Source organism: Hippoglossus stenolepis, chromosome 5 (assembly GCF_022539355.2).
Source record: "Hippoglossus stenolepis isolate QCI-W04-F060 chromosome 5, HSTE1.2, whole genome shotgun sequence".
In the NCBI taxonomy this organism is placed as follows: Eukaryota; Metazoa; Chordata; class Actinopteri; order Pleuronectiformes; family Pleuronectidae; genus Hippoglossus; species Hippoglossus stenolepis.
Window position 1 is genome coordinate 22,537,759 of NC_061487.1, and position 21,766 is coordinate 22,559,524.

The 21,766-nt window shown below is 46.6% G+C and overlaps 1 protein-coding gene across 5 annotated transcripts in view; it reads left to right on the forward strand.

The window, feature by feature from the left end:
- Positions 1 to 716: 716 nt before the first annotated feature.
- The window catches only part of hipk2 (homeodomain interacting protein kinase 2), a 75,451-nt gene continuing 54,401 nt past the window's right edge, over positions 717 to 21,766 (forward strand). For 3 of the 5 annotated variants that reach the window (XM_035156342.2, XM_035156343.2, XM_035156347.2), the window contains exons 1-2: positions 9,058 to 9,314; positions 18,563 to 19,739. In XM_035156342.2, the coding sequence (XP_035012233.1) occupies positions 9,278 to 9,314; positions 18,563 to 19,739 (1,214 nt within the window). In that variant the 5' untranslated portion in view covers positions 9,058 to 9,277. Of the gene's footprint in view, positions 1,127 to 9,056; positions 9,315 to 18,562; positions 19,740 to 21,766 lie in introns of those variants that run through there. The other 2 variants (XM_035156344.2, XM_035156346.2) reach the window with 2 other exon arrangements.

A 21,766-nucleotide genomic window follows, 5' to 3' on the forward strand; every position in this document is an offset into this window, starting at 1 on the left:
TTTTATTGTACTGCACGATGCATGCGCAAGATTTCATTGCAAGATTTTTGTCATATACCTAATAACAGTGCAAACACTTTTGTCTAAACAGAAATATATTACAGTGGCAATAAAACAATAACAAAAATGATGACAAAAATACATGTAATATTAAACCTGGTTAAAAAAAACACTTAAATGATGAAATAATTTTAATAAATGTTAATGATGATAATATTATGGTTATTTTTATGATGATGATTAGTTGTAGTAGTATTAAAGTGTCATTATTACTATTGTTATTAGTAGTAGTGGTGGTTGTTGTAGTATTATTTAGGTATTATTATTATTAGTAGTAGCAGTAGCTGTAATAGTAGTATTTAGATATTATTATTATTAGTAGTAGCTGTTGTTGTAGTAGAAGTATTTCAGTATTATTAGTATAAGTATTATTATTTGTATTAGTAGTAGCTGTTGTTGTTGTAGTAGTATTTAAGTATCATTTGTATAAGTATAAGTAGTATTACTAGTAGTAGTAGCAGCAGTAGTATTCTCTACTTTTTATTTTATTATGATCATTATGATGATAATGATTGTTATTATTCTCATTCTCATTATTATTATTGTATTATTATTATGATGTCTATCCTGGATGATGATGCACCCTCCTCCTCCTCCTCCTCTTCGTCCGTCCATCGACTCCATCGGGGCTCGACTGGTTGACTTCGCACTAAACTCGCTGCGCTCCGGAGCCACTGCAACTTTTGCAGCGACTCCTCACTCCACAGACATGTCGCACACGAGCTGAAGTAAACCTGTCATCGTGGCTCCTCAGCCTCCAGGATCCCACACTCACACACACACACACACACACGCACACTGGAGAGGACCTGCATCTTCCCCTTTTTTGATTTTTTTCCGCCTGCTCCTCTTCTTCCTCTTCCTCCTCTTCTTCTTGTCGTCGGGACGCGGACGTGTGGATATGAATTATGAGCCGTTTCCTCACTAATGAACCGGGCCAGTGATGCAGGAGACCACGGCGCTGTTTCAAGATGGCAGATTTTTATTGAGTTTTGAGCGGAGACCTCGCTTTATTTTTTGCCATGTATAACAGAAACCCTTGCACCGATGGCCCCTGTATACGAAGGTAAGACCTGCTGTTTGCATCCCCCCCCCTACCCCCCCACCCCCTTTTCCTCCTGCTCTCTCCGTGCGTCAGGCTCCGAAGCGATACTGTACCCGTGCGATACGACTCAACTGCGGCTGATGCGTTGCACCTTCCCCTTTTAACCCCCGCCCCACACCCCCACACCCCCGCAACACGCAGGAAACATGGTATTTTGTATCAATCCTCCACATGTGTGCTGTCAGCTTCTCGCCCCCACCACCCCCGCAGCTGCGTGCGTCTGGATCGCGGTGCCAGTCTTGGAGCCGTGCGCGTTAAAAGCAGCGCGGATAAACACTGCACATTCTAGCCCTCCTCCTGGATAATAAGGTCAAAGACGAGGCTGGGTTTAAAAACACACACTGATCTCCACACACACACACACACACACACGCACAGACACACACCTGTACAATGTTTGGTCCTGGTGGAAATTACAGCTCAGCTCGAAGGAGGAGGAGAAGAAGAGGGAATGAAAGAAGGTCGGAGAGCGATCGCTCGGAGTCTCGGCTCCATTCACTCTCTTTCTTCCACCTCCTGTTATTTCACGGCAGAATCGAACCCCCCGACTGACTTTGCATGTGTCACTACGTTGTTTGCATTGATTCCCGTGTTTATTGTCATTATTATTATTCCTCTTCCGGGAAGACAGTGCAGAAAAGAGGCTTCGGCATATTCGCTTTCGCTGCAGCATTGTGCCTGTGACTAATCCAATAGAGAGGATGCCTCCTCTATTGCAAAATGTTTGCTGTCGTATAGATTTTTATTCTCTAACAGCAACACACACACACACACACACACACACACACACTGGATTGTCGCTGCACGGTGCCTCATAATGTACAACAATGCAGACGACCCATTATAATCCGTGCGTGATCGATGTCTGTCAATACTCTCCACACAATACAACTACACAAATAAATCAGCTATAGGTGGAATAGTGTGATTGCACTCGTGCATTAGTGTGATAAATACCCTGCAGTTGCATGCTACGTCTTTGTATTCGCATCCAGCTGCAGTCTGTAGTAATGTATCATTCACAAGTACTGTACCCTGTGGAGATGCTCTCCTGACATATACATAATAGGACATATGGGCTGAACTGTTTGTATAGAATACAAACGGTTTGCATGTTGAACACGTCGAAAACCAGTCTGTGGTCTAAACCTGCTCTGCAAACCGGAATGCAGCACAAAGTAAACGCTGACCCTTCACGTTTTCCAATATTTATTTTTCTGAGCAGCCTCATGTCTCATACCTTCTTTTTCTGCTCTACAGTCCCTCTGCTGGTGTCAAAGGGAACCCCCCTTCTGTCTCTGCTCAGAAATCACCACTAAGAAAGAAAACACTGAGAAGTAACAGTTTAAAAGTGACATTATAGGAATATCAACACTAGAAGTGGCTCTTAATGGGGATAATAAGGTTGCCTAATGGCGTACTATAGAATCTACGGTATCAAGATGGCAGCGAACTCCTCGCAAAGTGCTCGCATGCGTCCCTGTAGGAAGATTGGAGTGGTCTGGTTTTTTTTTTTTCATCAGGGGTGTCGAGGCTTAGAGGCATCTGCTGGAGACAGTGCTGCCGCCGCCGCCACATGAAAAAGAAAGTTGAAATGAGACTCCTATGCAAAAGGTAATTAGTGTAAATTACATTCCCCGGCTTTTCCCTTCACCGCGGAGAGGAGGAGAAGGGAAGAGAAAGAGGCGGCGGGGGAAATTAATTACCTTGCCTGTCCTCCTCACTGTTGGAGGGGCCTGTTTTGTGGAGCAGCCATGGAAAGGACCATCGTCCCCAATGGAAAAATAAGCTTTAGGTGAGGGGGGGCTCCTTCGTTTAGAATGAGACCAGCTATTATGGTGATTGCTCTCCCGCGGCTATACGGGGCAACTAATAACTTAAATCTATATGATTGTCTACTTCCTCTGATAGTTGAAAGCTGAGTTCTTTGGGGACAACGTGACTTTGTATTCATGATTATTTATCCAGAATTACTTAAAACATAGAGATTTTCAGGACATCTGATTGTGGTCATTTTGCCTGCTTCAGTTTCTGTCATTTTCCTTCTAGTTCTTTTTGCTTCTTCTTTCTCGTGTTTACCTTTGGTGCTTCTTGGCCCAGGCAGAGGGCCATCAGGCAGACCTGCTGGCAGGCCGGGCCGCAGTCTGATCACCCTGGGAGCCTGTTCTCATAACCCGACCTGACACCTTGATGGATGTCTGATGAACGGAGCAGGTCCAGCAGCCCCCAGCTGTGGAAAAGCTAATATTCAGACACTGTCAAACCCTGCCTGTCTGCCCACTCGCTCCCCGGCTAGAGTTATGGGTGCTGTGGTGTGCTCGTGCATGCATGTGAGCCAGTACACATATGTGCCATCACCCATTTGTAGAGCAGGCCTTAGAGGGGACCAGGCAGCTGCAGAAATGGGCAGGAAGGCAACTTCATTTGCAGATGCCCCCTCAGAGGTCAACCAGTGCTATTCCAGAGAGGATTCATTCATTCCTGCCTGGAAAAATAGACAGAGTGTGACTCAGAAGCTGCTGATGATGGTGGTGGTGGTGTTGGTGGTGACAGGCGCTGCAGCATCACAGGGAGATTAATGTTTCATCCTTCCACACGGTCGTTATGAGTTAATGCGACTTTAAATCACCGTGTTGTTTCCAGATATGAGGAAAGCACCCTGTCCTTGTTTAGGGGAAGTGACTCATCTGACAGACGGACAGAAAGACTTTCTCAGAAACTGCCCTCGAACTCCCCGTGTCTCACCGCCCTCCCCTCCCCTCTCGCTTGTTTGACGCTGCTTGATTGATATCTTCCTCGCAGGCCACGGCCCAGGCTCAGGGTCCAAGGTTGCAGCTTTTTAAACTTTGATTAGAATTGCAGGAAGAACCCTGGGGGGCCCTTCAGGGGCCAAGGCAGGGCCACACCCGGTGGCAGAGTCAGGGGAGCCGAGGAGGGTCTCTCTCTTCTTGCCTGTTATGACAAGCAGAGCGTTTAGCTCCTCACTGTCCACGGTGGTGAAGGGGGAAAGGCCCCGGGAGGGAGGATGGATAAACAGCCGCTAAGAGAGGAAGTGATGGCTAAATAGCTCGCAGGAAAGAACAGGCTTCACTCCACAAATCCTCGTAGGTGCCATTGTGAATGTTTATTTCTTGTCTCTCACGTTGGCTCAGTGTGAGGTTTGATCTGTTTGTTGACTCGACGCGTCACCTCATGACTTGTTAGGATGGCGGTTTGCTCAGAAAAAGGTAATGAAAATGGATAAGCTGTCTTTACAAGTATGGCTTCTTGCATTATTCAAAGCTTCCTATCTGAAAAAAAAAGAAAGAAAGTGAAATCCAGTGTTGGGGAATTCTTTGCGCTATTGATTTGTCGAAGCATTTAGTCGAGAAAGCCAGGGCTTTGGAGGGAGATAGAATGTGAGTTTTGTGTGAGATGAGGTGTGTGTGTGTGTGTGTGTGCGCAGCAGCAGCTCTCCTCCACAGAAGACAGGAATATGTGAGCTCTCTGATGTGCTGAAATAGTTCACAGGTGTGATCTAAGGGTTTTGGAAGCAGATGGGGAGGGGAGGAGAGGAGAGGGAGGGGAGCGTCAGCCTGAACTGAAATGACAGGTTAGCAGAGGCCAGTCCTGACACAGGAGGCCCGGCCTTGAATACAATACTCAGGCTACTTCAACAGGCTCAACTTTTCATGTACGGTTTTTCTGCAAATTTCTCCCGAGTCAAACCGGCTGCAGCACATCATTCTTCATGACTCCTGTCTTTTTTCTTTAGTGGAGGAAATTCAATTGAGGATGCAAGGGGACTGTGCAGATCTAATTTTCTCCCATTTCAGTGCTTCTGCCATATGTTTCAGAGCTCACTCGGAAACCGAGCGGCTCTGAGGTCCTTGAAGTGGGAGACCACATCAGCTGCTGACATTAGCTGGTTTTTAGTTAAGGGAAAACGAGGAGGGGGGGACGGAGCCTCGACCCTGCCGACTGCTTACACAAGGCATTTCCGTGTTGGTTGTCATGCATGTGTGAAGGGCCCTTTATTTTCTCCCTCCTTCGCTGTTGTTTCACACTGGGTTCGGTGTCGGCTTGTGTGGAACAGCTGCCTCCGGCTCTGACCACCAGTGAAACAACTCCAGGCTCTGTTAGAGGAAGGCTTTAGCTGGAGATTGGTGTGGGGGGTTATAGAGCGTGCAATAATGAGATATGTGCATTTAAACTGGAAGCATTTTCTCATGTAACAGCATAAAACATGTGACACCCTAGGCTGTGGGCAACAAGATCAATGCAGAGTATTTTAGGACATTTTCAGACATGGAACTTCAGAGAATGTCTGCACAATCGGGTCCGATCTTTCTTTGGAGTTTACCTTTCACACATTAACAACACAGTAGGAGATTCTCCGGTCAGGCACAACAAACACAGAGATGTAGACGTTTCAGACGAGGGATGGGGGAGCACGCTGAAGCAGGATATCACATGTTTTTATTTACAGCACACACCAGCATCGGCCCTTATCTCCAACAACTCTCATACCTCATTTACATCCTGAGACATTGTAGTTCTTTTATTTTTTCAGCTTTGCATCTATCACGTGTTAGAAACGTCATCAACGCGGTGAATCCTCCTCCAGATCTCCTGCTGTATTCTCACATTTGGACATTATCCGGAGGTTTACTTCGGGGCTGGCAGGGGAAACTCCGGAGAAAGTCTGTGACCTCTGATTCGGACGTTTGTGTTCTCGTATACAGCCCCAAGAATGTCAGGAGATTATTCTCTATGATTGAAATGCTGACTATATCATTTGTTTTCTAAATGGACTTGCAGCTCCTTCTGGCTCTCAGTGGGTTGGCGTATTACACAGAAAAAGAGTTCACCGAGCCTGTGAATGTGAGAGAGAAAAAAAAAAGTATGATCTCCTCTCATAAGTAAAGTGATGTAGTAACCTCTCCACCGCGAGGGTGATAGCAGCATCTGTTAAAAGAATGCAGTGTATCTCTGCACCTTATGACACGTCCATTGCTTTGAGCCGCGGTTCAAACAAAGGTTCAGATTTTACTTTACTTCCACGCAGCACAGAGTTAATAAGGCCTTTTGTTAACTCGGGTCTGTTAAGCAATAATTACACAGGGATTCCTGGAGCATAAAGGGCACTTTATATGCTGAGGGCGTCAATTCCTGTTTCTTTTTATATGTGAATAATATTGCACAGTGCAGCGTTAGCATAATCTGCATTTTGCTCACATGCCATATATTCCATGCTCACTTTGCGATCTCATCATCCGCCGGTGACCCCCACAGATCCCCTGCCATGCATGCGCTTCCCTGCCCCACCCCCCACATCTATCGCTTATCTGTCCTTCCATCCTGCTCTGTTTGTTGATAAGCCGAGAGGCCATTGGCCGGCACACATGGTGCCCATGTGACACTTCTGCAACAGCCTGATGGCCAGATTGGAGGCCCCCACGTATGTGTGTGTGTTTGTGTGTGTGTTTGTGTGTTTGTGTGTGTGTGTGTAATTGGAGGATGGTCTGAGAAGAGGTCTGGCTACTGTAGCTTTTTTGTTCTCCCTAATCATGACCCCCACCCCCCACCCAAACCCTTTCAGGCTCCCCCACGGCTTCCCGCCCCACTCAGTCGTCCCCCCGCCCACCCCCAGGCTTGTCTTATTGCCTCGTCCCGTCACTAACCCCCCGAAACCCAAACCACCAGCTTGTTTTGGGTGCACATTGTCCCAGGTCTTAATCCTATTGTTTGTGATAATGTTCCCCCGCCAAACCCGTCCGTTTGACATCGCACTCTCTGGAAGAGAGCTGGCCGCGCCGGGCCGTATTTATCACTGGCTTGTTTGGCCTTTCAACTTTACGCCTCAGGTAGCATACACACACACACAAAGCTCATAAAAAAAGTTGAACAAAGCGTCGAATGTGATGCAAAGACAAACAGATGATGTGAGGCGCTACTGCTGGACGGCCGAGGGCAACTACCACACTCACAGCCACTTTAGTTGAACAAAAGATCCTAACCGTCTCTTCATACTACGCAAGGCGTGGAGTGAAAAATGGTTTGCTGTTTTTAATCAAGCCTTTCATAACCTCCACACTCTCCCTCCGCTTCTGAGGGGAAAAGACAGGTTAGGACCTTGAGGGGTGAGTGTTTACAGACAAATATTAAAATGAGCAGTGAGCTGAATTACACAGTAAGATTAGGGCACTGAGGTATGTGCAGACACGGCTATTGGCTCTAGCATACACGGCCAGCCAGCGTGGACCAAGTAGCGCTGCCAGCCCCATCACCACTCCTGGCTCCGGCCCCTCTCGGTCATGGAAGGGAAGCGGAGCGATGGGCGGCTGCTGGCGGCCCCTTCACAGATGGCTGCAGGTACAGCGCCACGCTTGGCTGATAACCAAGAACTTCAAAGCTCAGACGAGCGCTCAAGCCCATTTCTGTCCAGAGCCGGGAGGCAAAAGGCACAGAACAGAGAAAGGAGGCAGCAATAGACAAGGACTATAGGTTAGTCAAAGGAGTCAACAGGCATGGAAATGAGCAGCTTTGGCCCTTTTCCCTCTTCCTCCCCTGGACATATTCTTTCTCACCTACAGTTTTCTAAATCTTTTGTCCTTCTTCTCCACCGGCTGCGTCTCTTTCTATTCTTTAACCTCAAAAGCAGCTGTGATGACGCATCCCTTCGCTTACCTGAAACAGAAATACAATGTGACGGTCAGTGTTACAGAAAGTGGTCCCTACCTTCTCAAGCGATTTGTTTTCTACCTAATCTGCTTCAGATCGGGTTCTCTGAGGAATTCTGTATTCCCTGTGAAATCCCCCAAACGTTTTCAGTAAACCAAGACGTTTACACATCAATAGGAGAGGGAGGAGGTGGAAGTGACGAAGCGTGATGATAGAAATAGATAGAGGTGATAGGAATCTCTCAGAGGTCTGAAGAGTTAGAGTCGTTAAATGTGAAATAATTGTCTCTGGAGCTATGTAATATTCACGTATAAAGAGACAATTATTTCTTTGTCAGTGCTGAAAAACGTGGTTTCAACTTTAAAAAAAATGTCAACATAACAAAATATATAAAAAGTTAAAAGTTGATATGTAGACCTATATATGTTGATATTCATATATATACACAATCGATAAATACAAATACATACATTACCACTCTTAGGTGACATTCATATAAATAGCACTTGTCATTCAGCTGCATTTTAAGTGACGGATTCTTTGAGCGGCACCGTGAACCTTCAGAAAGCTTTAATAAATATTAAGGTTAACATTACCATTATTTTATTCCGACAGATCTAATAAGTGTATTTTTATTTTTATTTTGGTAGATTTATAGCAGTTTGCTGAGCTCTGAAGAACTTTGTGTTTAAAAACAGAAGTAATCAGGACATTTATTGCTGGAAATGTTCCTCATGTGTCTCTCTGCATTCACGGCAAACACATTAAACAGAATTCAGCAAGAGTAATTGCACTACCTGTTTATATTTCTGAGCCACAAACGCATTGCAGCATTAAGCATAAAGAAAATAAATAAATGAAAAGCAGGGCTGTGCACCTTTCGGATCCACTCCTCACTTCAAAGCCTCAGGCACATCATGGCCAGGCAGCAGCGCACTCTGGCAGCCTTTTGAACTGACCCCTCCATTCAGCCTGAGAGACGGCAGAATGGCAGTGAGACGGGGGGAATGACAGAGATTGCAGAAGTAAAGCAGGAACAAGCGGGAGGAGGGGGAGGAGGTGAAGCCAGGGTGGAGGGGTGGAGAGATGAATACCTTCTTCTGGAGGCCCATGGGCCTCAGGGGCACTGCCAGAGGTCAGGGGGGGTGATTGTGTATGTGTGGGTGGTGGGAGGTTAGTTCTTGGAGGGGGGGGGGGTCACTGCCTTAAGAGGGCTTTCGAAGGTGGCGGTGTTATTGGGGGCGGCGTAGATCCCACCTCTTGCCTCCTTCAACCTGTCTCTCCTCTTACATCGGGGAGCGGCGGTGTTTCGGTGAGGCGCCCGTCTCCTCGGCTTCCCCCTGACGCCGCCCAGCAGCTGCTATCACACACAAACACGCTCCCTGCCTCCCCGCCATCACTTTGAGAGGAGCTGGCTCAGAAAAAAAGGCCAAAAGTTGACCTTTAGCGATGAGGACCTGGTCTTCTCTCCCTACACAGGCACAGGGTGAGTTGTGCACTCACAGATACGTGGCATTAATCTCAGTAACATGGAACTCATTCAAATTCCATTTTAATAGCCTGCACACAACAACACGTCACCTCAACAGACTATTTGAATTCGTATCTTTATTGACAGTAAATCATGTTACAGAAGAGTTTCCATATCACATATGAGGAATGCAGAATGCTGTCGTCAGAGTCAGACACATTAAAAACAATAAAATGTCCGGAGCAAGCGTTTTTTGCTACGGAGACCACATGTTTTTGTTTATAGCACATCGACTCTGGCGTTGGCCCTTATCATTGAAAAGTCTCAAATCTCATCATCTTTACAAGTCGACATCTTTGTTTTGGTCTTCTTCATGTATGGCAACTCTTTTTTTATCCTAACACATTTATTTGTATTCTCTGAATCTCGCGTCCTTTATTAGAAACGTCATCAACACGTCCACCAAACGCTGTGAATTATCAGGACATTTTCCTTCTGTATTTTCACATAGTGACAGAAATAAAGGGCTGGAAATGTTGTCTGGAGCAACTGACGCAAACATTTGAGTTCTTTGGAAAGTTTCAGGAAAATGTCCAGGAGTGCAGTTCATGTCTGAAAGCGGTTCAGGATCACACCTCATCTTTTCCTTCCGTTTAAAGATTCTCAGCTGAACCTGCAGAAACATCACACTCAAATTAAATGATTGGATCTTCTTTTGTAAAGCCCACAGCTGTTCTCCTCTGTTTGAAGGTGTTTACCTCTTCTGTGAGCCAGTCCAAACGTGTACAGTTCCCCCGTGCAGTGGCCACTCAGCGTGTGGGTGTTAAATTGATGTTCAGAATGACCATATCCTGTCAGGTTTTGGCTGCTATTTGTGACTGAGGACACTGTAAATATAATCAGCTGGAGCCATGATTTTCACACTGAATCAAACACGGAGCTGAGTTGGCTGTACCCATATTTATTACCTCAGCTCTGGGGCCTGAAGGACTCAGCGGGCCGTGTTTATGACACACTGTCAGTTGGATTAAGGAAACATACAGTACAGCCTTTCTAAATTTGTATGTGCGCACATGTTTGTGTGGCGCGCGATAATCTTTTAAAAGCCGTTTGAATATATAGCGCGGCGGTGGGCCTGCTCGGTTTGTCAAGGGGAGCACGGACAGAATGAGGGAGGCTATAAAAGGAGCGAGGGTTAAAAGGAAGGAGATGAAGGAGTGATTAAAACTATTTATTGAACATGCACATGGGTGAGTCACCTGCAGTATGAATGCAGGAGTTCAGGTTGCGGTGTTGTTTTGTGAGAGAGAGAAAAAAAAAAAGGCATCAGTGGTTCAGATTAGTCTGATCTATGGCTCCAATAGGCCCAGAGCTGCAGAACACCCCCCCTGAAATATCACACTCCCCTGTCACCTGGGCAGGCATGTGCACCATCCGCAGTTTATATTTGATAGTGTGGAAGATAGAGAGGTGGAACACACGCGGGGGCAGATGGAAGCAGAAGACCGGCCACATGTGGGGTCATGAAGAGCTTTGGAGATTGATAGGAGTTGGTCTGTTGCCGTTTGTCGTCCTCGAGCCATTGAGCCAGGCACCAGCATCGCCGCTTATCATCATCTAACACACTGACTGCCTCGTCGGTCAGAAACACCCTGTGCCACTCCGACAGTCACTTTATTTCACATATTGTGCATAAGACAAAACAAGAAAAACAGAATACATTTCCTGGCAACTCATACTTTTTTTTTTTTGCTGTTTGAATACAGCTGTGTTTTAAAAAATATAGGGAAGTGATGGCCTGGCCTGCCTGTGATTGGTCCCTGGTCAGGTTGGACTGGTTCCTCTGTTGATGGGGTTCATAGCTGGGTTTGTAGGGGTGGAGCTCAGGATTAATCCCTCAGGGTGTGTGTGTGTGTGTGTGTGTGTGTGTGTGTGTGTGTGTGTGTGTGTGTGTGTGTGTGTGTGTGTGTGTGTGTGTGTGTGTGTGTGTGTGTGTGTGTGTGTGTGTGTGTGTGTGTGTTTTGGGCCCGGTGGCTCCACGCAGGTTTTTACTACATTGCTAAGATGCTGGAGCTCTCGCAAATAGTTCAGGAAGTCCTGCAAAGCACCAGTGCTCGCAAAGTTACACCCACATAAACACACACACGTGAGGCTGTAATACTTGCATGTCTTTGCGGTTACTTAACACATCCAGTGCGTGTGATGTTTGTGTGCATCTTTGATCAAGGTGAGCGTGTGGAGCGAGGCACGCACGACTCCAGCTGTCTCTGTCGGATATTATTATATGCATCATATGCAGCAGCAGACTTTGACCCCAGAGTTCGAGAACACACCCAAACCCATTGCTTTGTAGTCTGTTCCATGGGACAGGGCAGGGGGATGATTTTCGTCTCCTCAAAACAGTTTTACCTCCAACGGACGTCTTCTCCCTGCGACGGCCTCTGCCTTCGCTCTCAGTGATTGCTCTCTCTCGAAACATTCGATTCTCTTATTCTTACTTTAGGCAATAAAAATCAATAGTTCACCAACTTCAAAGAGAGCTCATATTCAAAAAATGTGGAAATGAGTAAAGACTTGTCGGATGAGATAATCATATTAGTGGAGTTAATACAATTCTGAAGCGAGTACCTGCCAAAATATATTAGGAATACCCATATATAAATAATCAGGGATCGTGCGAAATGAAAAACATGGATTCTTTTTTATTTCTGTAAACTTTCTTTTTTTTTCTTTAATTCCCTTGTTTTGTTTTGTTTTGTTTTTCTCTGTCAGTTATTCATTTTGTCCGAGACCATAATTGTATTTGTTTGTCCAGGAAGAGGTTAGATCCTTTAGAAATACAATTACAGTCTCCGTCTCTGAAAGGTTCTCTGCACAAACCTCATTCTGCTCCGGGGCCTTTTGTTATCTCAGCGTTAGGCAGAACGTAAAAGTTCATAGGTGTGTATGCTGGCACGTGTGTCTCTCTTTGTGTTGTCTATACCACCGACTCTCCTTCTCTAACTGAAGCGCTTTCAAAACTAAAGGTTGCGATACACACGTGGCAAAACAAGGCCGATATTCACATTCCCCAATACCTCTGACGCCTACAACACAACACAATCAGCACGCGACAAAATCCATACCGCTCCGTCCCCTCTCAAATCAATCGCCCACGTGAACAATGCTTTCTCCACCCCCCCCCGTCGGGTTGCTGTGTCTCGAACGCTAATCTCATTACAGTACATTGTGTCCGGCTGTCATCGTTGATCCCTATGACATAAGAGGAAGTGCGGTGTGGTGCGGCGGGGCGTTTTCTCGCCGTGTGTGTAAAATGATAAGGAGTCTGGAGAGCACAGCTGCTTATCAGGTGCGTGTCCCTGCGTGGCCCGGCGGCGTGTTCGCAGCCATACATGCATGCAGTGGATGTCAGCAGTTAACAGGTGCTACTGGTTTATGGTTAGGCACATTGTCAAACTCCCCCCCTCCCGCTCATGTTTTGATGCCACACGCGAGACGTCTGCAGAGAAAACAAATTATTTTTTCTGTTTCACATTCACCGTTTTGCTTTTGCTGCAGAAAGGGGCATGTATTGACAGGCTCTCTCTCTCTCTCTCTTCCTTTCGAACTTTCTTTCTTCCTCTCTGTCCGGTGGGGGAGGAAGTTGGGCGCTGTGCTTTGTGCACTTGCTCCACTCGTGATTTGATTAATAAGAAATCCAGCTCAAGCAGCAGAGCCACTCGGCCAGCCCTTCCTCCCCCATCTCCCGCTCCTCTTTCTCCTCACCCTGCGTCTTGGTTCAGTGCCTGGTTAGGCTGACCTGGCACTATTAACAAGGCACATGTTTCTCCTCGCACCAGACGCTTTTTTTATGACCACACTTACAACGTGAGACCCCCTCGGCCTCCTTATCTGCTGACAGATGCCCCGGGGAACCGGATTCGTCAGCTTTTACTTGAGAGGGGAAACGCTCGCACTGAATCTTTTACACAAAATTATCATCGCCCTGGTAAAATCCATAAGTCAATAATATATTCAGAGTTGTGTTGTCACGTCAGTTTGTGTAGCTGTATTCACCTCTTTGTATCCCGTGTTCACCCGCATGCGGACGTTTGTGCAATGGCTTATGTATCTATGCAAGAGCATTTGGACAAGCGCTGACCAAACATGTTATCTCACAGCTAACACAACATGTTGTATCTTTGGCTGTTTGTTTCCAGGAAGGGGGAGAGATGAGGGAGTGTCACATTTACAGCAGGCATGTTGCTGATTTACAAGCCCACAAGTTCTGTGCAGCACGTCTGTCAAACAGCTTTCACGTTGGCCTCGTCGGCTGCTCAGATGCTCGGTGGATGTTTGTCCTCTTTGTGTGTGTGGGTAGAAGAGAGACGAGTCCAACTGGTCAAGTGTTGTGGTCAGGATGAGCAGAAGGGCCGGTGGAGCGGCAGCCTGCATGACAGTGTGTCTCCCTGCGAGCTCGTCTGATGCATTATGCTATAAATAAGCCGAGATGAGAGAGAGCTAAAAAAGCAGACAGGATGGTCAATAGTGGCCGTGGGTGAGGGAGAATATTCAGTGTCAAGCTCCAGCTCCCCCACTGCAGGGCAGAACTCAGGCAGGAGGCGGGAACACCGGGCTCGGCTGCTGTGTGTCAACAATATGTTCCAGTTCAGTGGTGTATTCACTGCTGCGTTTAACCCCCGAAGTTACCGTCACCTTCTCCATGACAGGTTTTTTCCACCGGTGGTTCTGTCGGTCACTTATGCAAAATAACATAGCTCTAAAAAAAGGATTGCATGTACTACAGAGTGGTTAGAAATTAACAAGAAAAGTTTGATAAATTAGTTGAGATACAAATGCAGATGATGCCTTGCACAGGGATCAGGGTGGATGAATGGTTTGATTATTACAAAATAGAAAACTGAATCTCATGTTAGGGCCCTTAGCAGTTAAACCAGATGTTCCCTTAAGGGAGCGTTTGGACTGACATGAATCTAATGTATCATATATGTATTATATTTATGTGGAATAATAGCGTCCATTCCTCCAATTGGATTTCCGGAGATTAGGATTATATGACAAACAGAATTGAAGCTTTTCTGGTGGACTAAAACCGTACAAATATGAGGACTCGTCTTTATATTATGCTGCTTTTCGACATGCACTGAACTCCCAAAATTAAGTTCTGGACACTTTCCGTCTTGCAAGCTGTCAAGGAAAATGTCCTCAAAATTCACATAGAGAGACGGTGTCTGTGTTGATGACATTTCTAACACCCGATGGATGCGAAACTGAAAAGAGAATACAAATATCTCAGAATGAAAAAAGACGTAGAAGACACAGACGAAGATGTCAACTTGAAAAGACTTAGAGATTTGAGAGTTTTTGGTGATGGAATCCAAAACCTGTAAACAAATACACTGTGTTTTCCACAACTGAATTTGTACATCGCGTCCTGCCTCCTACTCTACTCAGGCGCCGACCCTCACCTGGATGTTCAGGATGTTTTCCTGTTGTTGTGAATGCGTCAATCTCCTGCGTTCTTCATATGTGAGAGGCAGTGTCAGCTTTTGGTCTTCTCCATATGTCATGTTGCACAAGAAAAGGGCTGGAGGTGAGAACAGTATTGTCCAATGCCCCCACCCCCCACCCACCCACCAACTCATCGACATATATACATGCAAACAGCAGCGAGGGGTGACATAATGCTTTGTCTAGACAGTCAGAAGTTATTTCATTAGCCATTTTATTTCATAACCCCCCCTCCAAACATGCACAAACACACACACTGGGGCAGTGCTGCAGACCGCCAGTGAGGAGGCGGGGTCATCATAGTGTCTCCATCGGTGTCGGCAGCCATTAGGCCTCGGGAAGTAATCCAAATATATCCAGGCCAGGGGACATCGACCAGACAGACCTGAATGCTGTCTCTGCATAGTCTCCTAGGTGACAGCTGGGGTCTCGGTACTGTATCTATCCACTCAGACCTTTCGGTGCAGGCTGGCCATGGAACAGTTGCTCTCTGGATTATTGATTGATATATTTTTAAACGTATGGGTCTGAGTTTACTGCGTTCTTGCCCTCAGTGCAAAGAGATCAGGAAAATTCAGATTTTCACAAAGAAGAGAGCTTTGGGAACCGACACGGATGCGTTGAATGACAAGCAGGTTTCATATTAAAAGACTATTTGTAATTACAAAAGGCTACTTGGCAGGTTTGGCGGCGTCTAAAGGCATCCTCATCAATACTCTCTTGTCATGTTGTCAGCGGAGTATAAATGACGGGTTTAATAAAAGAGAGCAAACAGAAGCAGGTCACAGGCGAGAATGTGAGGGCCACTCATGTCCCCACCTCTCAGCGCTCCGTTCCCCTTCCCTCCTTTTCAGTCCGTCTCTCAGCCTCACATGGCATGCAGATCGGCCCTGATCCTCCCAAAAAGAAGATTAACAAACCCCTGACAGAGAAGTAATCTCTCCCAAAACATTGACTATTACCATTTCAACATGCTGCCTCTAAACAGGGGAAAATACCTCTGTGGTGTGCTTAATTGCAGCGGGTGAGAGTTGCAGTGTTCCTTTAGTTATGCTAAATGGAAAGCCTTGGCTACTGAAGGCATTCCAGCATTGTAAATGTACAACAATGGCCCTTTACAGTTTTGCACTTGGCTTAGAGTTCCCGAAATTCAAATAAACTTCAAGAGGGCATTTTCAAGGGAAGGTCTTTTGCACTGTGCTGTTTCTGACGACTATGTAGAGGGTGTTGTTTGTTCAGATTCTACATCAGGAGCATGTTTGACTTTCAGTTCGGGTGAGGAGTGATTCATGGCGACTGGAGCCGCTTTCCCAATGATGTATAGTTGGTCACATTGTTGTCTGTGTATGTTGTCATGAGATAACATTCCATGCCATTCGACCTCCTACTGGTGGTTTCATGTAATCACCTATCTGTGTTCTGCACAGGCAAAACCAGTTGTGCAGAAGTCACAGCTGAGTTTTTCTATGCATGTCTAAAGATTTTTCGGTCGTACCTCCCGGTTTGTGGGAGCACGTGCAGGCAATGTCATTGAACCCTTTGAACACAGTGTTAAAACGGATAGAGAGTCATTGACTCACTAAGTTCGGGGTTGATGAGGAGTTCATGTACGGTAATGCAAAAAGCAGCTAGCCTCGATTTGGCATCGTAAAAATAAATCTAAAAAATCCCTGGGCTATATGCGCAGTCTTGCTGGCTTGGGGATATGCGATGCTGGAATTTTCCATAAGAAGACAGACCGGCCCCTGTGTTCGTCCATCCATCTTTACGTCCATCAGTCGGTGCGTGTGATTATCCCGTCAGGCTTTCAGTCGCACATTGTTGACGCCGCTCAGTGACGCAACCCATCATTCAAATTATTTTTAGCGTAAAGTCCAGGCACAGGAATTGGTAATCCAAGGAGTGACATCTGGCCTTCAGGGCTTATGTGATTAGCAGAGAGCCTTGCCCCTAATAGCCTAGCGGACGTTCTTCATTACCTCTCTGGACCAGCCAGACCTACGGAGGGGGGGGGGACATGAAGTGACTATATAGGTGTGGGGAGTAACACAAAAAAACACCACATCTTAATGATTTAGAGGATATTTGTGCAGATATCAAGGATGAGGCTTAGATAGGAACTGCAGGAAGCATGGATGCGTTAAATCAGCTACTGTACTGCACCCACCAAGCTCACAGTGAGCCTTCTAATGCGCGCTGTATCTCCAATCCTGCAGCATTAGGGCTAAGACCAGATGACCACGCAGATAACTGAGTCCAAGCAAAAGGGAAGAAAATAAAAATTCTCAAACGGAGAAGGAAGAGAGGTCAGGAGAGTTAAAAGGAAGAAAAAAAGCAAAAATAAAGCAGAGTGTGCTGGAGAGCTGCCAGCTTCCTACTGAATTAATCATCATCACCACTTAAAGGGCTAATAATGACAAAGTGACGGGGCACGTCCCCTCCTCCCTGCTCTCTGTCCGTAGAATGGAGCCCACAATTATGGAAGTCCTCCCATCTTGGTGGGAAATGGTCCTCTAATTATCCCTGAGCAGAACAAAACTTCCCAGCTTTCAAGATGTCTATTAAACACACAAAAGCTGCAATTCCTCCGCCAGCCAACAACGTTAAAGGGCTGTTTGCATGCATGGTATTTGTTAGTGTTGGGTGCGCATGCTGCGACCGTAACATTCTTTGAATCATGCATCAGTTGATCAACAGTGAGGCCTAATTGTGTGTGTGGGCGGTAGCATGGCCAGGTGGAAGCTCTTACTTTGTTAGCAGTAAACTAATTTTGGGTTTACTGGAAACTGTTTAAACATAGCAGCACTACAAGTCTCATATAATTTGCCTTGTGCTGTAATAATCATTTCAATGTCACAAACAAGCCTGTTTGTAAAAGAGAGAGAGATAAAGAAAGGGACTATTTTTGGGCAGTTGTTTGCTTGGAGAAGCTTTTGCTTATTCTGAGGCCGCTCGTTCCCAGGAGTTCAGAGCACAGCCTCGCTGCAGTTTTGCTTTTGTTTTGTTGTCTTGTAGTTGAGAGGGAGTTCAGTGCCCCTCTCCGGTTTTCATAGATTCATAGAGCAAGATTTCTTCCACCACCTTCCCCATAGTGAGTAATTGTGTACCAATAAATGCAAGGGGTGGTTTGTGTTGTCGGGAAGGAAATTGCAATCATTCCTCCAGACTTTTTTGTGGGCCTGTTTTTGTGTACGATCTTGTGTTGCACCTCGGTCTCAGTGGAGTGTCCCATGAAAGGGTATTCTTTATGCACTCAGCCTATTTACTTTGCTGCAGATGGGAACAGTGGGGAAATGGTATTTCCTCTTCATGAACCAGTGGTTTGCATGAGCCCTGCTCAATCTCAATCTGCTTATCTTTTTGCTTAACATTCTGGCATTTATTTATGTTATATAAGAATGTAAAAAAAACAAATCACATTTCATGAAAAATATCCCTTTCCCTGCCATTATAATGATGTGGAATCTGATGTTTTCTTACAAAAACTGTTTCCACAAAGTAACAAATGCTTGCTGACATTTTCAAGGTTATTTACTGGCTCTTATTTATAATGATGGTAAAGAGTTCAAGAGATTAACATACTGACACATCAGAATATACGCTTGGTGTTTTAATGACCTGCTCTGACCCAAGCTGTCTTTATTTAAAGCTTGTAGCTACCACTCGTGTTTCAGACACTCTCAAATTCCTAACCTCTCACTTTCATTCCCCTCCTGTCTACGCCCCTCCCCTCTGTTCCCCCTTTGTCACAGGTATGGCCTCGCAAGTGCAAGTGTTCTCCCCTCACACTCTCCAGTCAAGTGCCTTCTTTAGCGTGAAGAAACTGAAGGTGGAGCAGAGTTGTAACTGGGATATGACAGGGTACGGCACACACAGCAAAGTCTACAGCCACAACAGCAGCAAGAACGTGTCGACCACTAGTGGTCCCCTCTGCATCAACAGCTCCCTGCAGGTTGCCAGCTGTACCCTGCCCTACGAGCAGGCGCTCATCTTCCCAGCCAGCGCGGGCCACATCGTGGTCGCCTCAGCCAGCAGCACTTCGGGGGCCTTGGGGTCTCTGCTGGGCAGCGGGGGTGGAGGCAGCAGCAGCAACAGCAGTGGTGGTGGAGGTGGCGGCGGCAGTGGTGTGGGTAGCGGGGTTGGTGTTCACAACCTGACGCGCCGCAGTACGGTCAGTCTCCTCGACACTTACCAGCGATGCGGGCTTAAACGCAAGAGCGAGGAGCTTGACAACAACAGCAGTGTGCAGATCATTGAGGAACACGGTCCACCAATGATCCAGAACGGAGCAGCCAGTGGAGCCACGGTGGCTACAGCCGCCACCGCCACCTCCACAGCTACGTCCAAAAACAGCGGCTCCAACAACGAGGGGGACTACCAGCTGGTGCAACATGAGGTGCTCTGCTCCATGACCAACACCTATGAAGTCCTGGAATTCTTGGGGCGGGGAACCTTTGGACAGGTGGTAAAGTGCTGGAAGAGGGGCACCAACGAGATTGTGGCAATCAAGATCTTAAAAAACCACCCGTCTTATGCACGGCAGGGTCAGATCGAAGTGAGCATCCTGGCGCGTCTCAGCACGGAGAATGCAGATGACTACAACTTTGTGAGGGCCTACGAGTGCTTCCAGCACAAGAACCACACGTGCCTGGTATTTGAGATGCTGGAGCAGAACCTGTACGACTTCCTCAAGCAGAACAAGTTCAGCCCGCTGCCGCTCAAATACATCAGACCCGTGCTACAGCAGGTGGCCACAGCACTGATGAAGCTGAAGAGCCTGGGGCTGATCCACGCTGACCTGAAGCCGGAGAACATCATGCTCGTGGACCCGTCCCGACAGCCCTACAGAGTCAAAGTCATTGACTTTGGCTCAGCCAGCCACGTGTCCAAAGCGGTGTGCTCCACGTATCTGCAGTCCAGATACTACAGGTAAGAGCTGCAACTTTTAAATATTTAGTTTGGTGTGACATTGCAATGAAAAAACTTGAGGTATTTTATGAAAGCAGATGCAAAGAAGAACCAACATGAAGAAAATAAACCACACACACGTCGCTTTGTTTGCTCCTATTTGTTCTGTTTGGATGATCATTGTCTGCTGCACATCTTGTCTGATTTGTTGCTGCTTTATTAGGAATGCTTTCATAGTTGAGCTGATTATTTGGCCACACACCCACACTCGCTGCCAACCTTATGAGCTGCCGCTGAAGTCCTCTCTCTTCACTCCAGTTCTGCCTTTCCTGTTAGTGTGCCCCCCCCCCCTTGCAATGTGGGAGAGGGCAGTAAAATGCTTTCCGAATAGCCAGCTGCTTATTGTGTTTAATGTGATGAAACAAGCATGTTTTATTGTTTCTGAGATCATTATAGAAGCTCTGTTACCTCACAACCTGCTGCAGCTCTCGTAAAGGCGCAGACAGACCACAGGAAATATTTGAAGCTATGACATTTTTTTAGTATCACTGAGGGTCTCAGGGGAAGAACGTGTTTTTTCCTGCTTTCAATAGAGGGTTTTTTGAAAGGATCTCAGAGAAAACTCCCTCTTTGGAGAAGGGCACCAATCATGTTGGGTGGCAGCCTGCCCACAGGCTTTATTCACCCTTCTGCTCCCCCAGGCCCCAGTACCCTCAGCCCCCCATCACCATGGCTGGCTCCCATTTCCCCCAGGATAGAGATGAGGGGTCAGCCCGAGTTCTCCTGTAATATGTGCCTGTAATCCACACCAGCGGGCCCTGCATTAGAACCAGATGACTCTCTGGGAAGGCCTTTTCTTTCTTCTCCCAGTGCTTCTTAAACAGTCACTTTTCGGCCCATAGCAAACAGTGTGTTTAGGTTTCAGCGGAGGCAGTGTTGGGCGAACTGTGCGCGGAATCAAACAGTGTCCGCGTCACGTACAGAGGGAAGCTTTGTTTGGGGCTCGGGCCTGGTGCCGGGGCCAGTGCTGAGGGAAGAACAGGTGTGTGTATGTGTCTGTGTGTGTCTGTGTGTGTGTGTGTGTGTGTGTGTGTGTGTGTGTGTGTGTGTGTGTGTGTGTGTGTGTGTGTGTGTGTGTGTGTGTGTGTGTGTGTGTGAGAGAGAGAGAGAGAGCCACGGTACCACACATGTAAACACATACCCACTCACATGCCAGGTGGTGGCTCTGCATCTGTGCATAGTGCAGAGGCCTGTGGTCCCCATTTAGTGGATTTTGTTGATAGAAGAGTCTGGTTTTGTTGCTTTTACAGTTTATCATTAGCTCTTTAAAATATTCCACACTGAAGTCCATTGTTCCTGTGAAAATACGAAGGTGGCAATTTACAGTAGAGTGAGAAGTAATGGATTCAAATGGCTGTATTCACAACATCAGGACGTTTTATCACATCTGACAGGTGTGTTATTTTATTTGAGCTTTACTGCGTTTCAGACGCTCCTCACTAACAGGCTCCAAAACCTATATAAAGATCCCTGTATGGGAATTGGCTCGTCCATGTCAACAGGGCAGTGCTGTTATATCAGTTTAAGTAGCTCATCCTGAGGTAAATACCGCGAGTAGCCTGTTGTTGTTGCTCCTGGGCGGTAGGTCAACAAGCAGGCCATAAAATGTTCCTGTTTGTTTTCTCGGGGAGTGACGAGTGGAGGAGAGCGGAGAGATCATCCCTCCATTTCCTCTTGGCAGCGGAGGAGGGGAAAGAAAGGCTGACATTGACCAGAAAATTACAGAACCAGCCACCAAAACCTCGACCAGGGACTTGGTGACCCTGGTTTGAGGCACTGGGAGTGATGTGTGTGTGTGTCACAAGGTTTCCTGAACTCCGATGACATGCATGCACAATGTGAAGAATGTGTGTGTGTTCGCTTCCCCAAGATTTCTTGTGAGGAATGAGGCAAGTCTTACGTTTCAATTCAAAGAATGAACTCATGGGACACGAGCACTACGGGTGTCTTCACATCACACGCAGTTTGGGCAGCAAACAAACTTGAGC